This window comes from Ornithorhynchus anatinus, chromosome 1, assembly GCF_004115215.2.
Source record: "Ornithorhynchus anatinus isolate Pmale09 chromosome 1, mOrnAna1.pri.v4, whole genome shotgun sequence".
Classification (NCBI taxonomy): Eukaryota; Metazoa; Chordata; class Mammalia; order Monotremata; family Ornithorhynchidae; genus Ornithorhynchus; species Ornithorhynchus anatinus.
The window spans coordinates 101,168,862-101,192,490 of record NC_041728.1 but is presented as its reverse complement, the minus strand read 5'-3'; the positions used below and the strand labels follow the sequence as shown (position 1 = coordinate 101,192,490).

The following is a 23,629-nucleotide window of genomic DNA, read 5'->3' as shown; positions in this document are numbered from 1 at the left end:
GGTGCTTCTCCTTCAGAGGGCTTCGAGACGTCAAATTCCTCTGAAGCAGGCCAGAGGGCTTTTCTGTTTTAGACTCTAGACCGTAAGGTCGCTGTGGGCAGGGAACATGTTCGTATCGTACTCTCCGAAGTGCTTAACACGGTGTTCCGCACGCAGCGGATTCTCAGTAAATGCCGTGGATTTGATTGTTTGTTTTAGGGGAAAAAAAATCTGCTATTAAAAACCCTTTTCGCAATTCGAAAGTTACATTTATTTGATTTTATTTTTTTTTGGTGGTATTTGTTTTGTACTTACTATGTGCCAGGCACCTGTACTAAACGCTGGGGTAGATATAAGCCAGTCGAGTTGGACGTACGTTCCCCTCGGGGCTCACAGTTATTTATAAGACCCCATGAATACCATTCAGTAATGAGTGAAAGTTCAAGACGTAAGCTCATTGTGGGCAGGAAATGTGTCTGTTTATAGTTGTACTCTCCCAAGCGCTCAGTACAGTTCTCTGCATGCAGCAAGCACAATAAATATGAGTGAATGAACAAATGAAGACAGAAGTGGGCAGATCTCTTAATCATAAGGGCGATAAGCAAACCCCACTAATAGTAATAATAATAATAATAATAACATTTGTTAAGTCCTTACTACGTGCCAAGCACTGTTCTAAGCCCTGGGGGGTTATGAGGTGAACAGGTTGTCCCACAAGGGACTCACAGTCTTAATCCCCATTTTACAAATGAGGTAACTGAGGTCCAGAGAAGTTGTGACTTGCCCAAAGTCACACAGCTGACAAGTGGCAGAGCCGGGATTAGAACCCATGACCTCCGACTCTGAAGCCTGTGCTCTTTCCACTGAGCCACTACTTGCTGGAAACCAGAGAGGTGTTAAGGGAAAATATCAAACAAAGTAATTGCAACAAAAAAAAAACCCAGAAAAAGAAACACAAGCCAAATCCAGAGAGAATCAGAGCATTGATGAACCTTGCCTATTTAAGTACCTAAATTGGATAAGCAGACTCTCAATAAGAATGGGATAATGACCTTGATACCTAACTTGACTCTGGGTTCTATCATTTAAAGGGCCTTTTCTTCTAAAGGTAAGTGAAATCATAAACTAATTGCTTTAATAAAAGCTCAAAAGTCCATTTTACAAAGGGTATCAAAGTGTATTTCATTTGCAACAGGTTCATTTCTAGTAGATTGCTTGAAGTGAGCGAGGTGTGGATCTTCTTTCCCCCAATAAATTGTGTTTATGTGGAGAAGACAACGCACCAAATCCAATAGGGAGAAACCAGACTCTTGGGCTTTTGCTCTACTCTCTCTCACTGTGGCGCATAAACAGTAATGCTAATTGTGGTATTCGTTAAGCGCTTATGATGTGCCAAACATTGTACTTAGCTCTCGGGTAGGTACAAGTCCATTAGGTAGGACAGAGTCCCTGTTCCACACAAGCTTCACGATCTTAGTAGGCCAGAAAGTAGGAAGTGAATTCCCACTTCAAAGGTGAGGAAACAGAGACTCGGAGAATCCAGCCGGCAGTTTCGAAGCAGTGTGGTCTATCGGATAGAGCGAAGACCCAGGAGTCAGAAGGACATGGGTTCTGATCACAGCTTTGCCATTCGTCTACCGTGTGATGGTGGGCAAGTCACGCCCCTTGTCTGCTGCGTGATCCTGGGCAAGGCACTTCACTTCTCTGGGCCTCGGTTACCTCATCTGTAAAATGGGAATTAAAAGTATGAGCCCCACGTGGTTACCCTGTATTTAACCCAGTGCTTGGCACATAGAAAGTGCTTAACAAATACCATAATTATTATTGCAATCCTCTGTACCTCAGTTCCCTCATCTGTAAAATGGAGGCTAAGACAGTGAACTTCATGTGGGATGTGGACTGTGTCCAACCTGATTAGCTTGTAAAATAATAATAACGATGATGGTATTTGTTAAGCGCTTACTATGTGCCAAGCACTGTTTTAAGCACTGGGTTAGATACAAGGTAATTCATTCATTCAATAGTATTTATTGAGCGCTTACTATGTGCAAAGCACTGTACTAAGCACTTGGAATGGACATATCGGCAACAGAAGGTAATCAGGTTGTCCCCCGGGGAAGCTCACAGTCTTAATCCCCATTTGACAGATGAGGGAACTGAGGCAGAGAGAAGTGAAGTGACTTGCCCAAAATCACATAGCTGACAAGTGATGGAGCTGAGTTTAGAACTCACGACCTCTGACTCCCAAGCCCAGGCCCTTTCCACAAAGCCACGATCTACCCCAGCACTTAAAACAGTGCCTGGCTCATAGTACCCACTTAAATACTACAATTGTCATTATTATTATTACATTCTAGGGGATGTCTGTCAGAGATTTTTTTCCCCCTTCTACCTCAGTTGGCATAAATGGTGTTGAAGACTTCTTTTTTTTTTTTCCTTTTATGGTATATATTAAAGCGCTTAACAAATACCGTAAAAAAAAGAAACAACGATTGGGAGACCCACCCTGCTACACAAAACAGTCTCCTGGAACATCCTCCCTCTCTCAAATCCTCCAGACAGCTACTCTCCCTAACCTTCAAAGCCTTACTGAAGCCACATCTCCTCTAAGAGGCCTTCCCAGACTAAGCCCCACTTTTCCTCATCTCCCACTCCCTTCCACGTCACCCTGACATGCTCCCGTTCCTCTTCCCCCCCTTCCCATTACACAGCACTTATGTGTATAGCTGTAATTTTATTTATTCATTCATTCAATCACTCACATTTATTGAATGTTTACTGTGTGCAGAGCACTGTACTGAACACTTGGGAAAGTACAGTACAGCAATAAAGAGAGACAGTCTCTGCCCACAACGGGCTCACAGTCTGGCGGGGGAGGAGGGTGGGGAGGCGGGGGGAGACAGTCATCAAAACAAGTAAACCGACATCAATATAAATGAATAGAATTATAGATATATACATATATACATAAGCACTTTGGGACGAGGAGGGGGAGGAAGAGCAAAGGGAACGAGTTTAAGTGATGCAGAAGGGAGGGGGAGCTGAGGAAAAGGGGGCTTAGTCTGGGAAGGCCTCTTGGAGGAGGTGACCCTTCAGTAGGACTTTGAAGGGGGAAAGTATAATTGCCTGGCAGATTTGAGGAGGAAGGGCATTCCAGGACAGAGGTAGGACGTGGGCCAGGTGTTGGTGGCGGGATAGGTGGAACGAGGCACAGCGAGGAGGTTAGCGGCAGAGGAGCGGAGTGTGTGAGCTGGGATGTAGAAGGAGAGAAGGGAGGTGAGGTAGGAGGGGGCAAGGGGATGGAGAGCTTTGAAGCCAAGAGTGAGGAGTTTTTTGATATGGAGGTTGACAGGCAACCACTGGAGATTTTTGAGGAGGAGGGTGACATGCTCTGAACGTTTCTGTAGAAAGATAATCCGGGCAGTGGAGTAAAGTATAGACTGAAGTGGAGAGAGGCAGGAGGTTTGAGGTCAGAAGGGAGGCCGATTCAGTAATCCAGTTAGGACCGGATGAATGATTATACTAATGTGGTAGGGGTTTGGATGGAGATGAAAGGGCGGATCTAGGTGATGTTGTGAAGGTGAGATCGGCAGGCTTTGGTGACGGATTGGATGTGTGGGGTGAATGAGAGAGCAGAGTCAAGGATGACACCAAGGTTGCGGGCTTGAGAGATGGGAAGGATGGTTCTGAAGTCCACAGTGATGGGAAAGTTTGGGAGAGGACAAGGTTTGGGAGGGAAGATAAGGAGCGCTGTCTTGGACGTGTTGAGTTTGAGGTGGTAGGAGGCCATCCAGGTGGAGATGTCCTGAAGGCAGGAGGAGATGCGAGCCTGGAAGGAGGGAGAGAGAACGGGGAAGAGATATAGATTTAGGTGTCATCCCCGTAGAGATGATAGTTGAAGCCGTGGGAGGGAAGGAGTTCTCCAAGGGAGTGGGTATAGATGGAAAATAGAAGGGGACCAAGAACTGACCCCTGAGGGACCCCTACAGTTAGGGGATGGAACGGGGAGGAGGAGCCCGGGAAGGAGACTGAGAATGAAGGCCGGACTGAAAATGAATGTTTGTACTGATGTCTGTTTATTTGTATTGATGTCTTTCTCCCCCGCTGTAGACTGTGAGCTCGTCGTGGGCAGGGATTACCACTCTTTATTGTTGTATTGTACTCTCCCAAGGGCTTGGTACAGTGTTCTGCACACAGTAAGTGCTTAATAAATACAATGTAACGCATGAATGAATGAATGAATACATAAAGCAGTGGGGGAACAGTGTTAGGATTTGGGGGGTGCAGTGTGTCCCAACTTCTCCACTCTGTCTCTGTTTATTGGGTAGCGGGGCCTGAAGCAGTTCCCCCAGTGAGCCCGGTCTTAGCTGCGGGGACTCAGGATTTTCCTGCCTGATGGTCATTCGTTCCTTGCTGTGCCATGGAATTCATTCATTCATTCAGTAGTATTTATTGAGCGCTTACTATTGCCGAGCACTGTACTAAGTGCTTGGAATGTACAAATTGGCAACAGGTAGAGACAGTCCCTGCCCTTTGTCGGGCTTACAGTCTAATCGATAGCAATGCTATCTGTTGGACACCCACTGGGTGCAGTGTACTGGACTAAGCACTGGAGAAAATACAAGAGAATAATAATCATTATGGTATTTAAGCACATACTGTGTGCCAGGTGCGGGTTCTAAGCGCTGGGGTAGGCACAAGGTAATGGGGTTGGACACAGTCCCTGTCCCACATTGGGCGCACAGTTGGATCCCCATTTCACAGGGGAGGGAACTGAGGTACAGAGAAGTGAAGTGACTTGCCCAAGGTCACAGAGCAGACAAATGGGGGAGCCGAGATTAAAACCCAAGATCCTCTGGCTCCTAGACCTGTGCTCTATCCACTACACCATGCTGCTTTCCACCTATTGCCTGCGGTGTCCTCCTCCTGCACTACATTATGGAAAAAGCCAGAGTTGCATCTTGTGATGTTTATGAAGCAAGATTGCTTTTTATCCTGGAGATGGGATTGACACCAATCAATCCATTGTATTTCGTGAGCTCTACTCTGTGCAGAGCACTGTACTAAGAGCCCGGGAGAGTACGGTATAACAATCGGTAGACACTCTCACTGCCCACAGCGAGCTTAGAGTCTGGAGGGGAAGACAGTTATAAATAAATAAATGACAGATATGTACATAAGTGCTATGGCGCTGAGAGAGGAGTGAATTAAGGACGCAAATCCAAGCACGAGGGCCATACAGAAGGGAATGGGAGAAGAAGAGTTGAGAATCTAGTCGGGGAAGGCCTCTTGGAGGAGATGTGCCTTCAGAAAGGTTTTGAAGATGGGGCGAGTGATCGTCTGTGGGATATGAAGAAGGAGGGCTTTCCAGACCAGAGGTAGGACTTGGGTGAGAGGTCGGGGACGAGACAGACGGGCTCAAGGTACAGTGAATAGGTTGGCATTAGGGGAGCAAACTTTGCAGGCTAGGTTATAGTAGGGAATCAGTAGGAGGGGACAAAGTGATGGAGGGCTTTAAAGAGACATGGGGCACTGCCCTAGGAAAAATCATTTTTTACTTTTAAATTGTTTCTAAAATTTCAGATTCTCTTCTATTTTAGATAAGATAACATTTCTTATGCCTTTAAAACTTGCAGCTTTTATTGGAAGACCAGATATTGTTCATTAATCTGCTATACTGCATTAAAATCCCTTGTCTACTGTGTGACCTTGGGCAAATCATCTGACTTCTCTGGGCTTCCGTTTCTTCATCCGTAAAATGGGTATTCAATAACCTGTTCTCTCTCCTCTTTAGACTGTGAGCTCCATGTGGGACAGTGACTCTGTCCAACCTGATTATCTGTCCAACCGGGGAAGCAGCGTGGCCCAGTGGAAAGGGCCTGGGTTTCGGAGTCAGAAATCATGGGTTTGACTCCTGGCTCTGCCACTTGTCAGCTGTGTGACTGTGGGCAAGTCACTTAACTTCTCTGTGCCTCAGTTACCTCATCTGTAAAATGGGGATTAACTGTGAGCCTTACGTGGGGCAACCTGATTACTCTGTATCTACCCCAGCGCTTAGAACAGTGCTCTGCACATAGTATGCGCTTAACAAATATCAACATTATTATTACAGTGCTTGACATAAACACTAAAAGCAAATACCATTAAAAATCTTGAAAAATTGCTAATTTTTTGTTAAGTCCCAAATTGGGTCAATACAGTTCATTTTAAACATAATGTGCATTTATGTAGTCAGCTTCTATTAGAGGCTAAAAATAATCCATTGAATAATGTATTTTTCTAGAAATAGATAAGTCCTACGCCAGAGGTTTACAGATTTTACAAGTACTCAAGTACAAGATGAGTTGTCTGCCACTCACCTCATTACTATTGCTCTTCCGTTTTGTTAAAATATTTCAAATGTCTATTTTAGGATTTCTTTTACTGTTTTAAACTCAGTTGTGTAACACTGTATGTCCTTCAAATGTGGGCCTACAATCTGTTCATTTTCATGACAATATACAACTCGCATGTTTACCTCAGCTCTCACATCCATTAGGTTTGTGATTATCCAGATAACTTGGCCAAAAGAACAAAAACAAATAGACTCACACCCAAATAGTATCCTGCTGGCAGTAAATGCTGCAGAAAAACTAATCATAGTTTATCATCAGGTATATCTTCCTAGCTAGTCATCCATATACTGTCATGAATTATAGCAGGTGAGAATTAAAGGTCTGATAAATGCTCGCTAAAAATTTATCAACTAAAATGGAATGGGTTCTTATTCTGAAATCATGTACGTCTTGCGAATGTCAGTGACAATTCCCTCCTTTGAAGCCCACCTTAGATTAGCCTAGAGACAAGATGTGAACGTGTTGAGAGGGATGAAGTTTGAGGCGACCAAACTTGTTGGTTAATAACTTGGATTTATTACATATACTTCATCTCTTGGGCTGCAAAGTCCATACAAAGCAGCTCCCTACAGGATGATCATCTCAGACACCATCTAAATGCTTCTACTTGGAGACCATAATGTGGACGCGGTTACAGCTTGCTGCGCACTATGTTAACCTCCATTAAAATGGATTTTCGGGCCGTTCTACTAGCCGTAGCCTCTTTGGCTAGTACGTAATCCTGGGGTGAGTGTTCGTGAGTGCAGTGTTTATTGGATGTTACTTTCATGTGATGTGGACTGAAATCAACGTTTTCTGGTCACAGCTGGTCTTTTATTTCCACGAAAATTGATTCTCCATTAAGTAAGGGTCTCGAGGCCGTTCTTTAATGAGGAAGCTTCTAATAATAGATTCTCTAAGCTCTGTGGAAGGCTCATCCTCCTAAACTGCTAGCACATGCACATTGCATAGCTTAGCGGAAAGAGTACGGGCCTGGGAGTCAGAGGACGAGGGTTCCAGTCCCTGCTCCGCGACGTGCTTGCTGTATGACCTTGGGCTAGTCGCTTCTCTGTGCCTCAGTTACCTTGTCTGTAAAATGGGGATTAAGACCGTGAGCCCCACGTCGGACGGGACTGTGTCCTACCTGATTACCTCATATCTTCCCCTGCACTTAGAACAATGGCTGGCACATAGTAAGCGCTTAAATGCCACAATTATCATCATTATTATTATTATTACATTCTAGGGGATGTCTCTTAGTAATTTTTCCCCTTCTACCTGATTTTGCATAAATGAGGTTGAAGACGTCTTTTTTTTTTCCTCTATTTATGGTATTTGTTCAGCCCTTACCCTGTGCCAGGCACTCCACTAAGCCTTGGAGTAGATACAACTAATCAGGTTGGACACAATCCAAAGCCCCTCTTGGGGATCACAGTCATAATCACCATTTTACAGAGGAGGGAACTGAGGCACAGAGTAGTGAACCGACTTGCCTGAAGTCACTCAGAGAACCTCGTTGGCCATTATTTGGATCTGGGTTTTTACATCAATTCTGGGGAGTAGGGCATTTTGGTTTCCTTTTGGAGGCCTGAATAAAACAGAACCTCTGTGAATTCTCTGTTGCTGTTTGAAGTTGGAAAATCAATTCATTGGACACCCTCAGTAACCTTGGCATCTCTATTTTGATAAACTGCTCTGTAACGCTGAATTCTTGATCAGTGAGGAGAAGTCACAGTCCTTGGACTGGAAGGTTGCCTGAGGAATAGAACCTAAACCATGTATGTAAAGTACCTTTTCAGTGTTCCAGAGGGTTTACCAATGTTAGCTTTTGGGATAGCTAATACGCTGTTTAAGGGAAAATTTCATTTACTCCATAAGTACCCAGGCCAGAAGTAGAGCTGCTTTAAAAGTTTCAGATGTAAGTTTAAACGTTTAAAAAGTTAAATTTTAGACTGCCTTTTTGCAGGTTTGTTTTCTTTGCAGTCACCTTTGTCTGTTTTATTGTATTGTGATTTTTAAGGCTATTTCCAAATAATCTATAACTGTTTCCCTTACGATGCCAACCCTTTGAAGGAGAATGTACAGATTTTTACATACTTAAGAATAAGCATAATAATTAGAATAATATTACATACATTAATACATACATACATACGCATGCATACATACATAAGAATAATTATGTCTATTTCTTTACTCCGCTGCCTGGCTCATCTTCCTGCAGAAACGGTCTGGGCATGTCACTCCCCTTCTTAAACACCTCCAGTGGTTGCCTATCAACCCAACCTCTGCTCCAAACAAAAACTCCTCACTCTAGGCTTCGAGGCTTTACATCACCTTGCCCCTTCCTACCTCTCCTCCCTTCTCTCTTTCTACTGCCCACCCCGCACGCTCCGCTCCTCTGCCGCCCACCTCCTCGCCGTCCCTCGGTCTCGCCCATCCCGCCGTCAACCCCCGGGCCGCGTCCTCCCGCGGTCCCGGAACGCCCTCCCTCCTCACCTCCGCCAAACTGATTCTCTTCCCCTCTTCAAAGCCCTACTTAAAACTCACCTCCTCCGAGAGCCCTTCCCAGACCGAGCTCCCCTTCTCCCTCTACTCCCTCTACCACCCCCCCTTCACCTCTCCGCAGCTTAACCCTCTTTTTCCCCCATTTCCCTCTGCTCCTCCCCCTCAACCTTCCCATCCCCTCGGCACTGTACTCGTCCGCTCAACTGTATATATTTATTACCCTATTTATTTTGTTAATGAAATGTACATCGCCTTGATTCTATTTAGTTGCCGTTGTTTTTACGAGATGTTCTTCCCCTCGACTCTATTTATTGCCATTGTTCTTGTCTGTCCATCTCCCCCGATTAGACCGTAAGCCCGTCAAACGGCAGGGACTGTCTCTATCTGTTGCCGACTTGTTCATTCCAAGTGCTTAGTACAGTGCTCTGCACATAGTAAGCGCTCAATAAATACTATTGAATGAATGAATGAATAAGAATAAGCCTGCTTTGGGGTAAAGAAAGTAAAATGTCTCTTGACAGTTGAGTTGAGGTGTTACGATTTTTCAACTACAGTTTCTTACCTTTGATCATTTCAGCTCACAACCATTTCAAATCAATAAGTGCTTTTGTGTGTTTTAAACTAGAATTTTATTTAGATCCAAAAATTTAGATAGATGTTAGGAGGGAAGTGTTTCATCGATCTTTTTAAACATAGGTGAGAGGACACATTGTGTTATGAAAAGGGAATGCTAGGCAATAAAGTTTTTTTTTATTCTATGTAATGTGAGTGGAACCATTCTGGTTCACAAAGATAAAGATCATATATGTTCACTTTAACAGTTTCCACAGTTTATGTAGCATACATAAAAGAATAAAACTCCCAAACTGGGTTTGAAGACAGTGAAATACTAAATCTCAAATCACAGCTTAAAGCAATGTTGCAACCAAATCTTTTCTAAAATGCGATAATTTACCAGACGACTGAGAGCACGGTTACAGATGTGTCAGTTCCAGCTTTGTCGGTTATGGCAAAATTAACACTTTGTATTTAAATAGAACCTTTGAGTGGACTGATTTGCACGATGTATTATTGGAATTTCGCAAAAATCAATGAAGAAGGCAGAGGTCAAGCTCATATTTTCCCTCCAGTTAAGGCTTCTGCCCCTTAAACTTCATTATCTGCCCCTCCCATGTATCGGGTGTGAACGGCTTGACTTGTATCTGTCTACCCCAGCACTGTAGTGCTTTCCAAATAGTACATGCATAACAAATCCCACAACTGTCACTACTGCTATAGTTTTTAGAACCCATCGGAGAAATAAATTGCAAGATTGGGATGAGGATGGGAGAGGGATTAGTAATTCATTTTAATGAGCAAAAAGACTGTTCTAGATCTTGTCTTCTCCAGGACGCTTCTTCTCCGGCACTCATGTAAGAGAGAGGTGATGGCAGAAATCCAAGGCTGACTCGGACCATCATAAATTCATCCTCACCTAACTCTTCTCTCTCCTCTGCTCGGCAACACCACTTCTCATCTCTAATTGACCTTCCTTCCCACTGCCCTCACCAGCTACTCCAGGCCTTTAACTAACCTGTAAACCCCTGGACCTCAATAGTTTCTGCTTTCTCACCTTTGAAGATCTCGCCAGCTAGTTTATCAACAAAATTGAAATGATCAAACATGCCCTCCCCCAAGTCTCCCATTAACCTCTTCAGTTTTCTCCTATGTCCCAACTACTTTCTCATCTTGCATGGCGATTTCTCAATAGAAAATCAACCCCCTTCACACCCTATAAAATCACTGGCACCCGTCCTCCTTCCGTCTCTGACCTTCATCTTCAGCCACTCACTCTTGGATGCCTCCTCCTCCCCCTCTTGCCTTTAAAACTGCTTACATCATCCCTATATGGATTAAAAAAACAAACAAACAGAAAACTTCTCTATACTCCACTGCACCATGCAGCTGTGCCCGATCTCTACTCCCTTTTTTGAAAAAAACAAAAAACAACCCAAAAAATCCCCCACAAAACTGGTATTTGTTTTTGTATTTGTATTTGTTCAGCGCTTACCGTGTGTCAGGCACTATACTAAGCACTGGGGTCGATACAAGATAGGTTGGGCAGAGTCCCTGCCCCACATATGTCTCACAGTTTTAATTTCCATGTTCCAGATGAGGTAGCTGAGGCACCGAGAAGTTAAGTGATTTGTCTGTAGTCACACAGCAGAAAGTGGCAGAGCCAGTTTAGAACCCAGGTCTTCAGACTCCCAGGCCACTAAGGCATGCTACTCCCATTTTGCCAGTCAGTACTATCTATTGAATGTTTACTATGTGCCGAGCGCTGTACTAAGCTCTTGGGAGAGTACAGTTCAACAGAGTTGGTAGACTCATTCCCTGCCCCTAACGCGCTGACAGTCTAGAGGGGGAGACAGACATTAGTGTAAATAAATTACGGATAGGTATGTGAGTGCCGAGCAGCCCAGAGAGGGGTGGATAAAGGGCGCAAATCCAAGTGCCAAGGTGACACAGAAGGGAGTGGGTGAAGAGGAAAGGAGGGCTTAGTCAGGGAAGGCCTCTTGGAAGAGATGTGCCTTCAGGAAGGCTTGGAAGGAGGGAAGAGTGATGGTCTGTCAGATATGGAGAGGGAGGGCGTTCTAGGTCAGAAGCTGGACGTGGGCAAGAGGGCGGCGGCGAGATAGATGAAATTGAGGTGCAGTGAGTGGGTAGGCATTAAAAGTGTTTGGACTGAGCTGTAGTAATGATAATAATAATGGTGGTATTTGTTAAGCGCTTACTGTGTGCAAAGCACTCTTCTAAGTGCTGGGGGGATACAAGGTAATCAGTTTGTCCCACATGGGGCTCACAGTTTTAATCCCCGTTTTACAGATGAGGTAACTGAGGCACAGAGTAGTTAAGTGACTTGCCCGAAGTCACACAACTGGCAAGCGGCAGAGCTGGGATTAGAACCCACAACCTCTGACTCCCAAGCCTGAGCTCTTTCCACTGAGCCACGCTGCTCCTCTAGTAGGAAATCAGGGAGGTGAGGTGGGAGGGGACAGGGTGACTGAGAGCTGTAACGCTCAATGGTAAGGAGTTTTGTTTGATGTGGAGGTAGGTGGGAAACCACTGGAGGTTCTTGAGTGGGGAGCCGTGGACTGAAGGATTTTGAAGAAAACTGATCTGGGCCACGGAGTGAAATATTGACCGGAGTGGAGAGAGACAGAAGGCAGGGAGGTTAGCAAGGAGGATGATGCAGTATTTGAGGAGGATTAACGCGGTAGCGTTTAGGAAGGAGAAGAAAGGGTGGATTTTAGCAATGTTATGAAGGTTTTGGTGACAGGTGGAATATATGGGTTGAATGAGAGAGATGTTAAGTTAGCACCAAGGTTCTCCCTTGTCTGATATTTCTACTGCCCCTTCCCAATCAATCAGTGGTATTTATTTATCTTTTGTGGTATATGTTAAGTGCTTACTATGTGTCAGACACTGTACCAATTGCTGGGGTGGATAGAAGATTATCAGGTTGGGCACAGTCCGTGTCCCACGTGGGGCTCACAGTCTTAATCCCTCCTCCTCAATTAGTTCCTCTCCTCCTTTGAGTAAATGTAAATCAGTTACATTTGCCAATGATGTAACTGAGGCGTAGAGAAGTTAAATGACTTGCCCACACAACAGAAAAGTGGGGGAGTCAGAATTAGATCCCAGGTCCTTCTAATTCCCAGGCCCATGCTTTGTCCACTTTGCCAGCTCCTTGTCCATTTATTGAATGCTTATTGTGTGCAGAGCACTGTAGTAAGCACTCGGGACCCGAGTACCATAAAATACGTAGTTATGATCTCTGCCCGCAAGGCTCTTACGTTCTGACAGAAAGTACTTAGTACAGTACTCTGCATATTGTAGGTGCTCAGTAGGTATTATTGATTCATTGCTCTTGACTTGGAAATATTTTCTGTCTGGAATTGGCTTTACCCCTAGTGACCTGGCCACGTACTTTATTGAGATTGAGCCCGTCTTTTAGACTGTGAGCCCGTCTTTTAGACTGCGAGCCCGTTGTTGGACAGGGATTGTCTCGATCTGTTGCCGAGTTGCCCATTTAAAGCGCTTAATGTGCAGTGCTCTGCACACAGTAAACGCTCAAGAAATACGATTGAATGAATGAATGAGAAAATTGAAACCATCAGGCGTGATCTCCCTAAAAACCTCCCTGCTCCTCTCCAGTCGCTTCCTATGTCTGCTGTTTCAACTCTCCCATCTTTCCCAACAGTATCTCTAGAGATCTCCCGCTTCCTCTTAAAATCCACCCCTACACTTGCGTATCTGACCCCATCCCATCTCACCTTATCATAGCACTTGTCCCTTCGTTTCTTCCCTCCCTGATAGCTGCCTTCAACTGTTTGCTGTCCAATGGCTTTTCCCCCCGCCACTCTTGGATATCCTCATGTTTTCCCTATCCTTAAAAAAAAAACCCTCCCTTGACCCCACGGCTCCTTCCGGATATTCCGCTGTGCTCTTCGAACTCCTTGAGTGAGTTGTCTACTCCCACGGTCTCAAGTTCCTCTCCTCCAGTTCTCTGCTTGAACCCCTGCAATCTGGCTTCTGCCCCCTGCATTCCAGAGAAATCGCCCTCTCAAAGGTCACAAATGAGGCTTTCTTGCCAAATCCAACAGCCTCTACTCCGTCCTAATAATCGTCCTGGACGTCTCAGCTGCCTTTGACACCGTGGATCAGGCCCTTCTCCTGGAAACGTTATCCAGTCTTAGCTTCAGTGACACTGTCTTCGCTCGGATCTTCTCTTTCTCTTCCCCTCTCATTCTCAGGCTTTTTCGTTGGCTCCTCCTCTGCCTCCCACCCCCTTAACCTTAGAGAAGCAGCGTGGCTTAGTGGAAAGAGCACGGGCTTAGGAGTCAGAGGTCATGGGTTCTAATCCCGGATCCTCCACTTGTGTGCTATTTGACTTTGGACAAGTCACTTAACCTCTCTGTGCCTCAGTGGCCTCATCTGTAAGACTGTGACCCTCACGTGGGACAACCTAATTACCCTGTATCTACCCCAGAGCTTAGAACAGTGCTCGGCACATAGTAAACACTTAACAAATACCAACATTATTATTATTATTACTAACTGTTGGAGTCCCTCAGGGCACAGGTCTGGGTCCCCTTCTGTTCTCCATCTACACCAGCTCTCTTGGAGAACTTCTTCGCTTCCAGACTGTTTCCCCTTTTCCCTCTGCTCCCTCTGCTCCCTCTCTGCTCCCCCTCCACCCTCTGCTTCTCCCCCCCCCCCACTTCACCTCTCCTCAGCTAAGCCCTTCTTTCCCTCTGCTCCTCCCCCTCTCCCTTCCCCTCCCTTCAGCACTGTGCTCATTTGTCTATATTTTTATTACCCTATTTATTTTGTTAATGAGGTGTACATCCCCTCGATTCTATTTATCGTGATCATGTTGTCTTGTTTTTGTCCGTCTGTCTCCCCCCGATTAGACTGTAAGCCCGTCACTGGGCAGGGATTGTCACTATCTGTTGCTGAATTGTACATTCTAAGCGCTTAGTACAGTGCTCTGCACATAGTAAGCGCTCAATAAATACTACTGAATGAATGAATGACTTCAGCTACCGTCACTATGCATGTGTTTCCCAAATTTACATCCTGATCTCTTGCCTTCTCTGCAGTCTCTCATTTCCTCTTGCTTTCAGGACATCTCTACTTGTGTGTCCTGCCAACACCTCAAATTTAACATGTCCAAAACAGAACTCCTTATCTCCCCACCCAAACCCTGTCCTCCCCGAGACTTTCCTGTCACTGTAGAAGACACCACCATCCTCCCTGTCTTTCAGTCCTGTAACCTTGGTGTTACCCTTGACTCATCCCTCTCATTCATCCCACATATTCGGTGTCGCAAAATCCCGTCGGTTCAACCTTCACAGACAGCGTCGCTAAAATCTGCCTTTTCCTGTCCATCCAAACAGCTGCCATGTTAATCCAAATACTTATCCTGTCCCGCTTTGATTACTGCATCAGCCTCCTTGCTGACCTCTCCTTGCTTCCTGCCTCTCCCCACTCCGGTTCACACTTCACTCTGCTTCCTGGATCATTTCTCTACAAATAGGTTCATTGCACGTTTGCCCACTCCTCAAGAACCTCTTGTGATTGCACATCCACCTCCGCATCTAACAGAAACTCCTTACCACCAGCTTTAAAATACTGCGTGGCTTAGTGGAAGGAGGCCGGGCTTGGGAGTCAGAGGTTGTGGGTTCTAATCCTGTCTCTGCCACTTGTCAGCTGTGTGACCTTGGGCAAGCCGCATAACTTCTCTGTGCCTCAGTTACCTCCTCTGTAAAACGGGGGATTAAGACTGTGTCCCCCATGTGGGACAACCTGATTACCTTGTGTCTCCCCCAGCGCCTGGAACGGTGCTTGGCACATAGTAAGCGTTAACAAATACTGTCGTTATTATTAATCACCTTGCCTTCTCCTGCCTTCTACATAATTTATTCATTTATATTCATCTCTGTGCTACCCTCTTGACTGTAAATTAAGTAAGTTAAAGAGAAGCAGCGTGGCTCTGTGGAAAGAGCCCTGACTTGGGAGTCAGAGGTTGGGGGTTCTAATCCCAGTTCCGCCACTTAGCTATGTGATTTTGGACAATTCACTCAACTTCTCCGTGCCTCAGTTACCTCCTCTGTAAAATGAGGATTAAGACTGTGAGCCCCACATGGGACAACCTGATTCCTTGTATCGACCCCAGCGCTTAGAACAGTGCTTCGCACATAGTAAGGACTTAACAAATACCATCATTATTATTATTAAGTTCGTTGTGGGCAGGGAACATGTTGACTAACACTGTTGTGTTGTACTTTTCCAAGCTCTGAGTACAGTGTTCTGCGTGCAGTAATTGCTCAATAAATACAATCGGTTGAATGATTGATTATTAGAAAGCTTACTGGTGGAACGTGATTGTAGTAGCGATTTTGTGAAGCAGTGAGATTTAGCAGAAAGACCACAGGCTTGTTAGAGGACCCGGGTTCTAATTCTGGCCCTACCACTTGTCTGCTGTGTGACCTTGAGCAAGTCATGTAACTTCAGTGTGCCTCAGTTACCTCATATGTAAAATGGGGATTAAGGGGGTCAACCCCATGTGGGACATAGATTGTGCCCAACCTGATTTTCTTGTATCAACCCCAGCACTTAGTACGGTGCTTGGCACACAGTAAGTGATTAAGAAATAAAATTTAAAAAATGGGAGAGTGGTAGCATGCTGGATATGAAGGGAGAGAGAGTTCCAGGTGGTAGATGATGAGACCAAAACCCACTAAGTAGGTTGATATTTGAAGTGCCGACTGTGTGAACTGGAATGTAATGAGAAAGGAACAAAGATAATAGTGTGGCGTAGAGGAGAAACACAGCACTGGAAGTTGGAAGACCCAATTTCATATCTGTAATTTATTCATTTATATTAATGTCCGTCTCACCCTCTAGGCTGTAAGCTCGTCGTGGGCAGGGAGCGTGTCTACCAACTCTATTATATTGTATTTTGCCAACAGTGCTCCGCACAACAAAAGCCCTCAATAGATACCACTGATCGATTCTAGCCCCAGCTCTGCCCCCTGTCTACCGCATGACCTTGGACAGGTCATTTAACCTCCTTCAGTTTTTCCATTTGTAAAATCTGGATGATGATACCTGACCACCCTATCCCTACCTGGTTGTGAGGGGTGTTGTGAGGGCTAAATTGAGCTAAATGATGTAAGGTGCTGTGGTAGTAAAAGCTAGAACTAAGTTCGTGAGTTTGGTCCGATGCTTGTGTACACAGGAAGTACAGTAAGAGAAACAGGGTGGTTTAGTGGAAAGAACACGGGTTTGGGAATCAGAGAACGTGTGTTCTAATCCCGCCTCCTCCACTTGTCTGTTATGTGACCTTGGGCAAAACACTTCACTTCTTTGGGTCTCAGTTTCTTCATCTGTAAAATAGGGATTAAAATTGTGAGCCCCACGTGGGACAACCTGATTACCCTGTATCGACCCCAGCACTTAGAACAGTGCTTGACACATAGGAATCGCTCGACAAATACCAAAATTATTGTTATTATTGCTCAATAAATACCATTAATTGATAGTGGCAAGAGTGCCGATTGAGAGTCTGAAAGCCTATCGTGAGGAGTGTCTGTAACTGGGGAGACATGAGCCGAACAACGTTTTAGAAAAATGATTTGGGCTACAGAGTAAAGGGTGTAGCGGAGAGGAGAGAGGCCGGAGGCAGGGAAGTCAGCAAGGAGGCTGATGATGGGTTGTGGCCTGTACTTGGGCCAATGTAATGGCAGTTTGGATGGAGAGGAAGGTGCAGGTTCTAGGGATGTTGCGGAAGTAGAACGGATGGAATTTGGTGACTGGTTGAATATGCAGGATGAAGGAGAGAGACGAGTCAAGGGTGATGCCAAATCTGTGGGCTTGTGAAACAGGAAGGATGGAGGAGTTTTCTACAGTGAGGGGAAAGTTGAGGGGGAGAGAAGATGGGGGGAGATAGGGGGCTCGTCTATAAGTGCGTTCAGTTCAAGGTGTTCGGGGGCCATCCGGGTAGACCTGTCCTGACAGCAGGAGGAAATACGGGACTGCAGGCAGTGGGAGAGGTCGGGGATGGAGAGGTAGAGTCGTGACTCATGTGCGTAGAGATGGTCGCTGAAGCTGTGGGAGAGGGTGAGCTTCCCTAGGGAGGGGCTGTAAATGGAGAACAGAAAGAGACCCAGCTTTAAGGGACCACCATGATAGGGGAGGGGGCAGAGGAGAAGCCAATGAGGAAGAGATTGAGAATAATGATAATAATAATTATGGTACTTGTTAAGCGTTATGTACCAAGCCCCGTTCTAAGCACTGGGGTAATGATAATAATGATGATAATGGTATTTGTTAAGTGCTTACTATGTGCCAAGCACTGTTCTAAGCACTGGGATAGATACAAGGTAATCAGGTTGTCCCACGTGGGGCTCACAGTTTTTATCCCCATTTTACGGATGAGGTAACTGAGGTACAGAGAAGTGAAACGACTTGCCCAAAGTCTCACAGCTGACCCAGTGGCGGAGCCGGGATTAGAACCCACGACCTCTGACTCCCAAGCCCGGGCTCTTTCCACTAAGCCACGTCAGTCAGTTTGGGCACAGTCTCTGTCCCAACATGGGGCTCACACTCTCAGTCCCCTTTTTACAGATGAGGTAGCTGAAGCCCAGAGACGTGAAGTGACTTGCCCCAAAGTCACCCAGCATTCATTCATTCAATAGTATTTATTGAGTGCTTACTATGTGCAGAGCACTGTACTAAGCGCTTGGAATGTACAAATCGGTAACAGAGACAGTCCCTGTCCAGCAGACACGTGGCAGAGCCAGAATCAGAACCCAGGTCCTTCTGACTCCCAGGCCCGTGCGCCATCCACTGAGTCACACTGCTCTTCTAGGAGAAGGAATAGTTAGGTTGGAGAACTGGGTGAGGTGTTAAAGCCTCATCCTAATGGTTAGGGATATTTCTCCCCTCTATGTTCCTCTAGTATCCTACTTTGGACTCATTCATTTATCCAAACCACTCTTGAACCCGTTGCTATTTTTCTGCCGAAATAACTACCTGTAGTGGCGGATTCCTCCCCCTTGTCTCCTGCTGCTGGAAGAAGTTGTTTTCTTGTATTTATTTTAAGTCTATCCCTGTGGATACCCCTCATTCTATCTCTGAGGGATTTGGTCAACCGCAATTCAGTTTGTACATTTGATTATTTTGTACAGTTAAATCACATCTCTTCTCAGTGTTGGTCTTTCCGGACCGAAGAGTTTTGGTTCTCGACTCTGGCTGCTTTTAAAATATGAACCTCAGTGAAATGTTCTGCGATCGGAGTGAAACATCTGTTTATATCAACACACCTCTCTCTTTCTTTTTCAGGGCTTCCTAATAAATTCAAAACCCGAAAATGCCTGTGAACCCATAGCACCTCCACCACTGAAAGACAATTCGTCGAGCGCGTTCATTGTGCTTATCAGAAGACTCGACTGTAATTTTGACATTAAGGTATCGTTTGCCGTTTTCATTCCCGATTCACCAGACAGTTCAATTCGTTATTCAAAGGTGTACTCAGTTTTCCAGAAGGAATCTAGTATTGATGAGTTAAGGCTAGCTGGGGGATTCGGACACTCGGGATTTCAAATCCGTAGATCTAGGCACGTCCGTCCTCCTCTTCCTTCTCCTCCTCCCTCCTCTTCTTCCTTCTCTTCCTCCTCCTCTTGGCCTAGAGTACACACTTAATAAATACTATGGTTGTTATTATTAGGAGTAGTATCGTCCTCTTATGGCGAAATGTTTTCATATTCCACATGAGCTCTCTTTGTACACTCTTCTCATGTAAAATAGTTCCTGGGCTTGAATAATACCTTTATTCATTCAATAGTATTTATTGAGTGCTTACTATGTGCAGAGCACTGTACGAAGCGCTTGGAATGAACAAGTCGGCAACACTTTATAAAAACTGATGGTTGAAAGCAAAGATTGGGATTAATATGTATCACTAATCCTCAGTTCACGTGTGGACAGATGCTCAAAGCAAAATAAGGATGGGGACGAAATGAGCTGCCACTAGAGATAGAGTTGGCCTAGATGGAGAGGAACGGTTAGCAGGATCCAGTCGGGGTGTGAGGCGGGGGGAAGAAAGGACAAGTCAGGCACTCTGGGTGGACATTCGGTGGGGGAAGCACGGTCTGACTTGAAATCACTCAATCATATTTATTGAGCACTTACTGTCGGTGGATCACTGAACTGAGAGCTTGGTGAGAGCAGAGTTGGTCGACCCGTTCTCTTCCCACAGTGAAGCGACAGTCTCTGGTGGGAGACAGACGTTAATATAAATAAATTTCGGATGTGTACGTAAGTGCCGTGGGGCTGAGGGGAGGGGATGAGGGACATGTGGCAGAGCTGGGATTAGAACCCAGGCCCGTGCCCTTTCTACTAGGCCACGCTGCTTCTCCATTTTCTTTAAACCAATGGGTAGGTGTATTGGGCGTGGTAAAGGGAGGAGCGGGCAGCTATCGGAGGTTTTTGACAAGTGGGTGACGCACGCAGGATGACGTTTGGGAAGAATGCTGTGGGGAGAAGAGTGAATTGTGGACTGGAGACAGAGAGGTGAGTTCGGAGGCTGATGGAGTAGTCAAGCTGGACCAGCATAATGACCTTGTGGAAGGAGAAGGGGAAGGGGCGAATCCTGGAAATACTGTGGAGGAAGAACTGCCAACACTTGGAAACAGACCGAATATGGGTGTAGAAAGAAAGGGCGGAGGCGAGTATAATGCCAAGGCGATGGACTGGAGAGATGGGCAGAGAGGGAGAAAGGGATGTGGAGGAGAGGATTTGGAAGGAAAGGTGTTTGGTTTTGGACATACTGGGGCATTGAGGAATCAGTGGGAGATCCATGCAGAGGCATACTGGATGATGTCCGCAGGTTGTTTTAAGTGCTTATTGGGTGCCAAGGAGGAGATATAAGATAATCAGATCATTCACAGTCCCTGACCCTCAATGGACTCACAGTCTATTTAGGAGGGAGAAAAGGCACTGATGCAAAAACTGAGGCATGGGGCAGTGAAGCGACTTGTCCAAGGTGACACAGCAGGCAAGTTGAAGACCCGGGCTCTGTAGCCAGGTCCCCTGAGTCCCAGGCCCGTGTTCTTTCTAAATGGCAATTGCAGAGACCAAAAGAGATCAGCACTAGTGAGATGTATTTAGGAGTCATCAAGTATAGATGTGTTTTGTGAAAGGAGCGGATTGAGATTGAGAAGGGCCCAGCTCTTATGAACATATCTAAAATGTATTATATTAATGCCTCTTTCACCCTCTAGACTAGGCTCGCTGTGGGCAGCGAACGTTTCTGCCCACTCTTTTATATCATACTCTCCCAAGTCCTTAGTACAGTGCTCTGCGCACTAAGCATTCAGTAAATTTGATTGATTGATTGAGAAACAGCAGGGCCTAGTGGATAGAGCAGAGGCCTGGAAGTCAGAAGGACCTGGGTTCTAATCCAGGCTCTGCCACTTGTGTGTCGGTTCCACCTTCACAACACCGCTGAAATCCACCCATTCCTCTCCACCAAACCGCTACCATGTTAATACCAATCACTCCTCCTATCCCGCCTAGTTTACTGCATCGGCTCCCTTGCTGACCTCCCAGCCTCCTGTCTCTCCCCACCCCAGTTCATACTTCACTGCTACCCGGATCATTTTTCTACGAAAGCTTTCAGGACATGTCTCCTCACTCCTCAAAAAAACTCCAGTGGTTGCCCATCCACCTCTGCATCAAACAAAAACTCCTTACCATTGGCTTTAATTATAATGATGATAATTATTTTTATGGTATTTGTGAAGCATTTACTATGTGCCAAGCACTCTTCTAAGCAGTGGGATAGATAAGAAGGTAATCAGGTTGTCCCATGTGGGGCTCACTGTCTTAATCTCCATTTTCCAGATGAGGTAACTGAGGCACAGAGAAGTTAAGTGACTTGCCCAAAATCACCCAGCAGACAAGTGGCGGAGCCGGGATTAGAACCCAGGTTCTCTAACTCCCAAACCCATGCTCTTTCGACTAGGCCATGCGGCCTCACCTACATCACCTCGCTTCTCTCCTACTATAACCCAGCCCGCACCCTTCGCTCCTCTAGTGCTCACCCTCTCACTACCTCGATCTCATCTGTCTCGCCACCGACCCCTCACCCACGTCCTGCCTCTGGCCTGGAACAACCTCCTTCCTCAAATCTGACAGACAATTACTCTCCCCCACCTCCAAAGCCTTACTGAAGGTATGTCTCCACCGAGAGGCCTTCCCTGACTAAGCCCCTCTTTCCTCTTCTCCCACTCCCTTCTGCATTGCCCTGACTTTTTCCCTTTGTAATAATAATGTTGGTATTTGTTAAGTGCTTATTATGTGCAGAGCACTGTTCTAAATGCTGAGGTAGATACAAGGTAATAAGGTTGTCCCACGTGAAGCTCACAATCTTAATCCCCATTTTACAGATGAGGTAACTGAGGCCCAGGGAAGTTAAGTGACTTGCCCACAGTCACACAGCTGACAACTGGCAGAGCCGGGGTTCGAACCCATGACCTCTGACTCGCAAGCCCGTGCTCTTTCCACTGAGCCACGGTCCTAGCACTTACATACATATCTGTAATGTATTTATTTATATTAATATGTCTCCCCGCCACTAGACTGTAAACTCGTTGTGGGCAGGGAATATGTTTATTGTACTCTCCTAAGCGCTTAGTACAATACTTTGCACAGAGTAAGTGCTCAATAAATACGATTGAATGAGTGAATGAAAGTGACCTTGGCCAAGTCACTTCACTTCTCTGTGCTCAATAAATACAATTGCGTGAGTGAATGAAAGTGACCTTGTCCAAGTCACTTCACTTCTCTGTGCCTCATCTGTAAAATGGGGATGAAGGCTATGAGCCCCATGTGGAACAGGACTGTGTCCAACCTGATTAACTTGCATCTACCCCACCGCTTAGTACAGTGCCCGACTTTCCCAAGCTGGCCCCAGTGTACCCACCTTCTCAAGGTCAGATGCTTTCTCGTGACCAGCAGGCAGAACTTGGAAGTGTGGGTGGGACACCGCCCCCACAACCAAAATTGCTAGATTGACAGCCCAAGATGGGAATACAGAAGGTGTTCCTCGCCCCCCGGATCCCCCTGGTGGATCGAGACTTGTAGCAGCCGGCTGTGGGTCATCTCTGCCCAGAGCGTGAGATGTCCTCTCGGCCGGTGCCCGCTCGGCCGGCACCGAGTGAGGAGCCGTGGGATGGGTGAGGGTCCCGTCCCGCCAAACGCTCGTGGAGCTGGAAGCCAGGGGCCTCGCCACGGGTGTGTAATGCATAAGTGGATTCCTTCCAAATGGGAAGTGCTCGGGGATGGGAGCTAACCACCTCACCACGAGCGGGTAATGCATATGTGGATTCCTCCCGAGTGGGAAATGCTCGTGGGTAGGAGCTAACCACCTCACCACGCCTGAAAAGCTACAAGTGAGTTCCTCCTGGGTGGGACCTGGGTGTTTTTTCCACATGTGAGTAACACATAAGTATATTCCTCCCCATAGGGAAGCTCTAATATCAGTAAATAATCACATTCCTCCCAAAAGGGAGGTTTAATTCGCCGTGTCCAAAATAATCAAAAATTTAATTCGCTGTGGCCAAATTACTCCAATAATTCAGTTTGCCTGTGGAATAAATTTTGTATAAAACTCGGGCTTTCTGTCCCCTCTCTCTCTCGCCATGCCGATTCCCGAACGAACCCGTCCCCGGGCGACGGGCTGACACCGGCATGTAGTAAACACTTAATACGTGACATTAAAAAAAGTAGGACCCTGAGGGATGCTCGTAGTTAAGGAGATGATAATGATAATGATAATAATAGTGATATTTTAAGCACTTCTATGTGCCAATCACCGTAGTAAGCCCTGGGGTTGTTACACGATAGGTTGAACACAGTCCCTGCCCTACCTGGGACTCACAGTCTAAGAAGAAAAGAGAGCCGGTAGTGAATCCTCATTTCATGAGGAGAAAACTAAGACCAGGGAAGTTAAATGACTTTCCCAGTGTCTCAGTAGGCAAGTGATGGAGTCAGGATTAGAATCTGATAAAGATGATTGTGAAAAGAGCAAGCTCAATGTGTTGGGCTACAGTGGAGGAGACGGACGAATCCAGGCAGGTCCCAAGACTCACAGGAAGGCCCTTGGGAGAGCACCTAGTTTTGTTTGAGTACCTATTAGCTGAATATGGTAAGCTGTT

At 45.9% G+C, this 23,629-nt stretch overlaps 1 protein-coding gene across 1 annotated transcript in view; it reads left to right on the top strand.

The window, feature by feature from the left end:
- Window positions 1-23,629, top strand: part of RNF13 (ring finger protein 13) — a 247,592-nt gene that overhangs the window by 91,990 nt on the left and 131,973 nt on the right. The window contains exon 4 of the mRNA XM_029065872.2: window positions 18,753-18,878. Coding sequence (XP_028921705.1) covers window positions 18,753-18,878 — 126 coding nt within the window. The remainder of the gene's footprint in view (window positions 1-18,752; window positions 18,879-23,629) is intronic.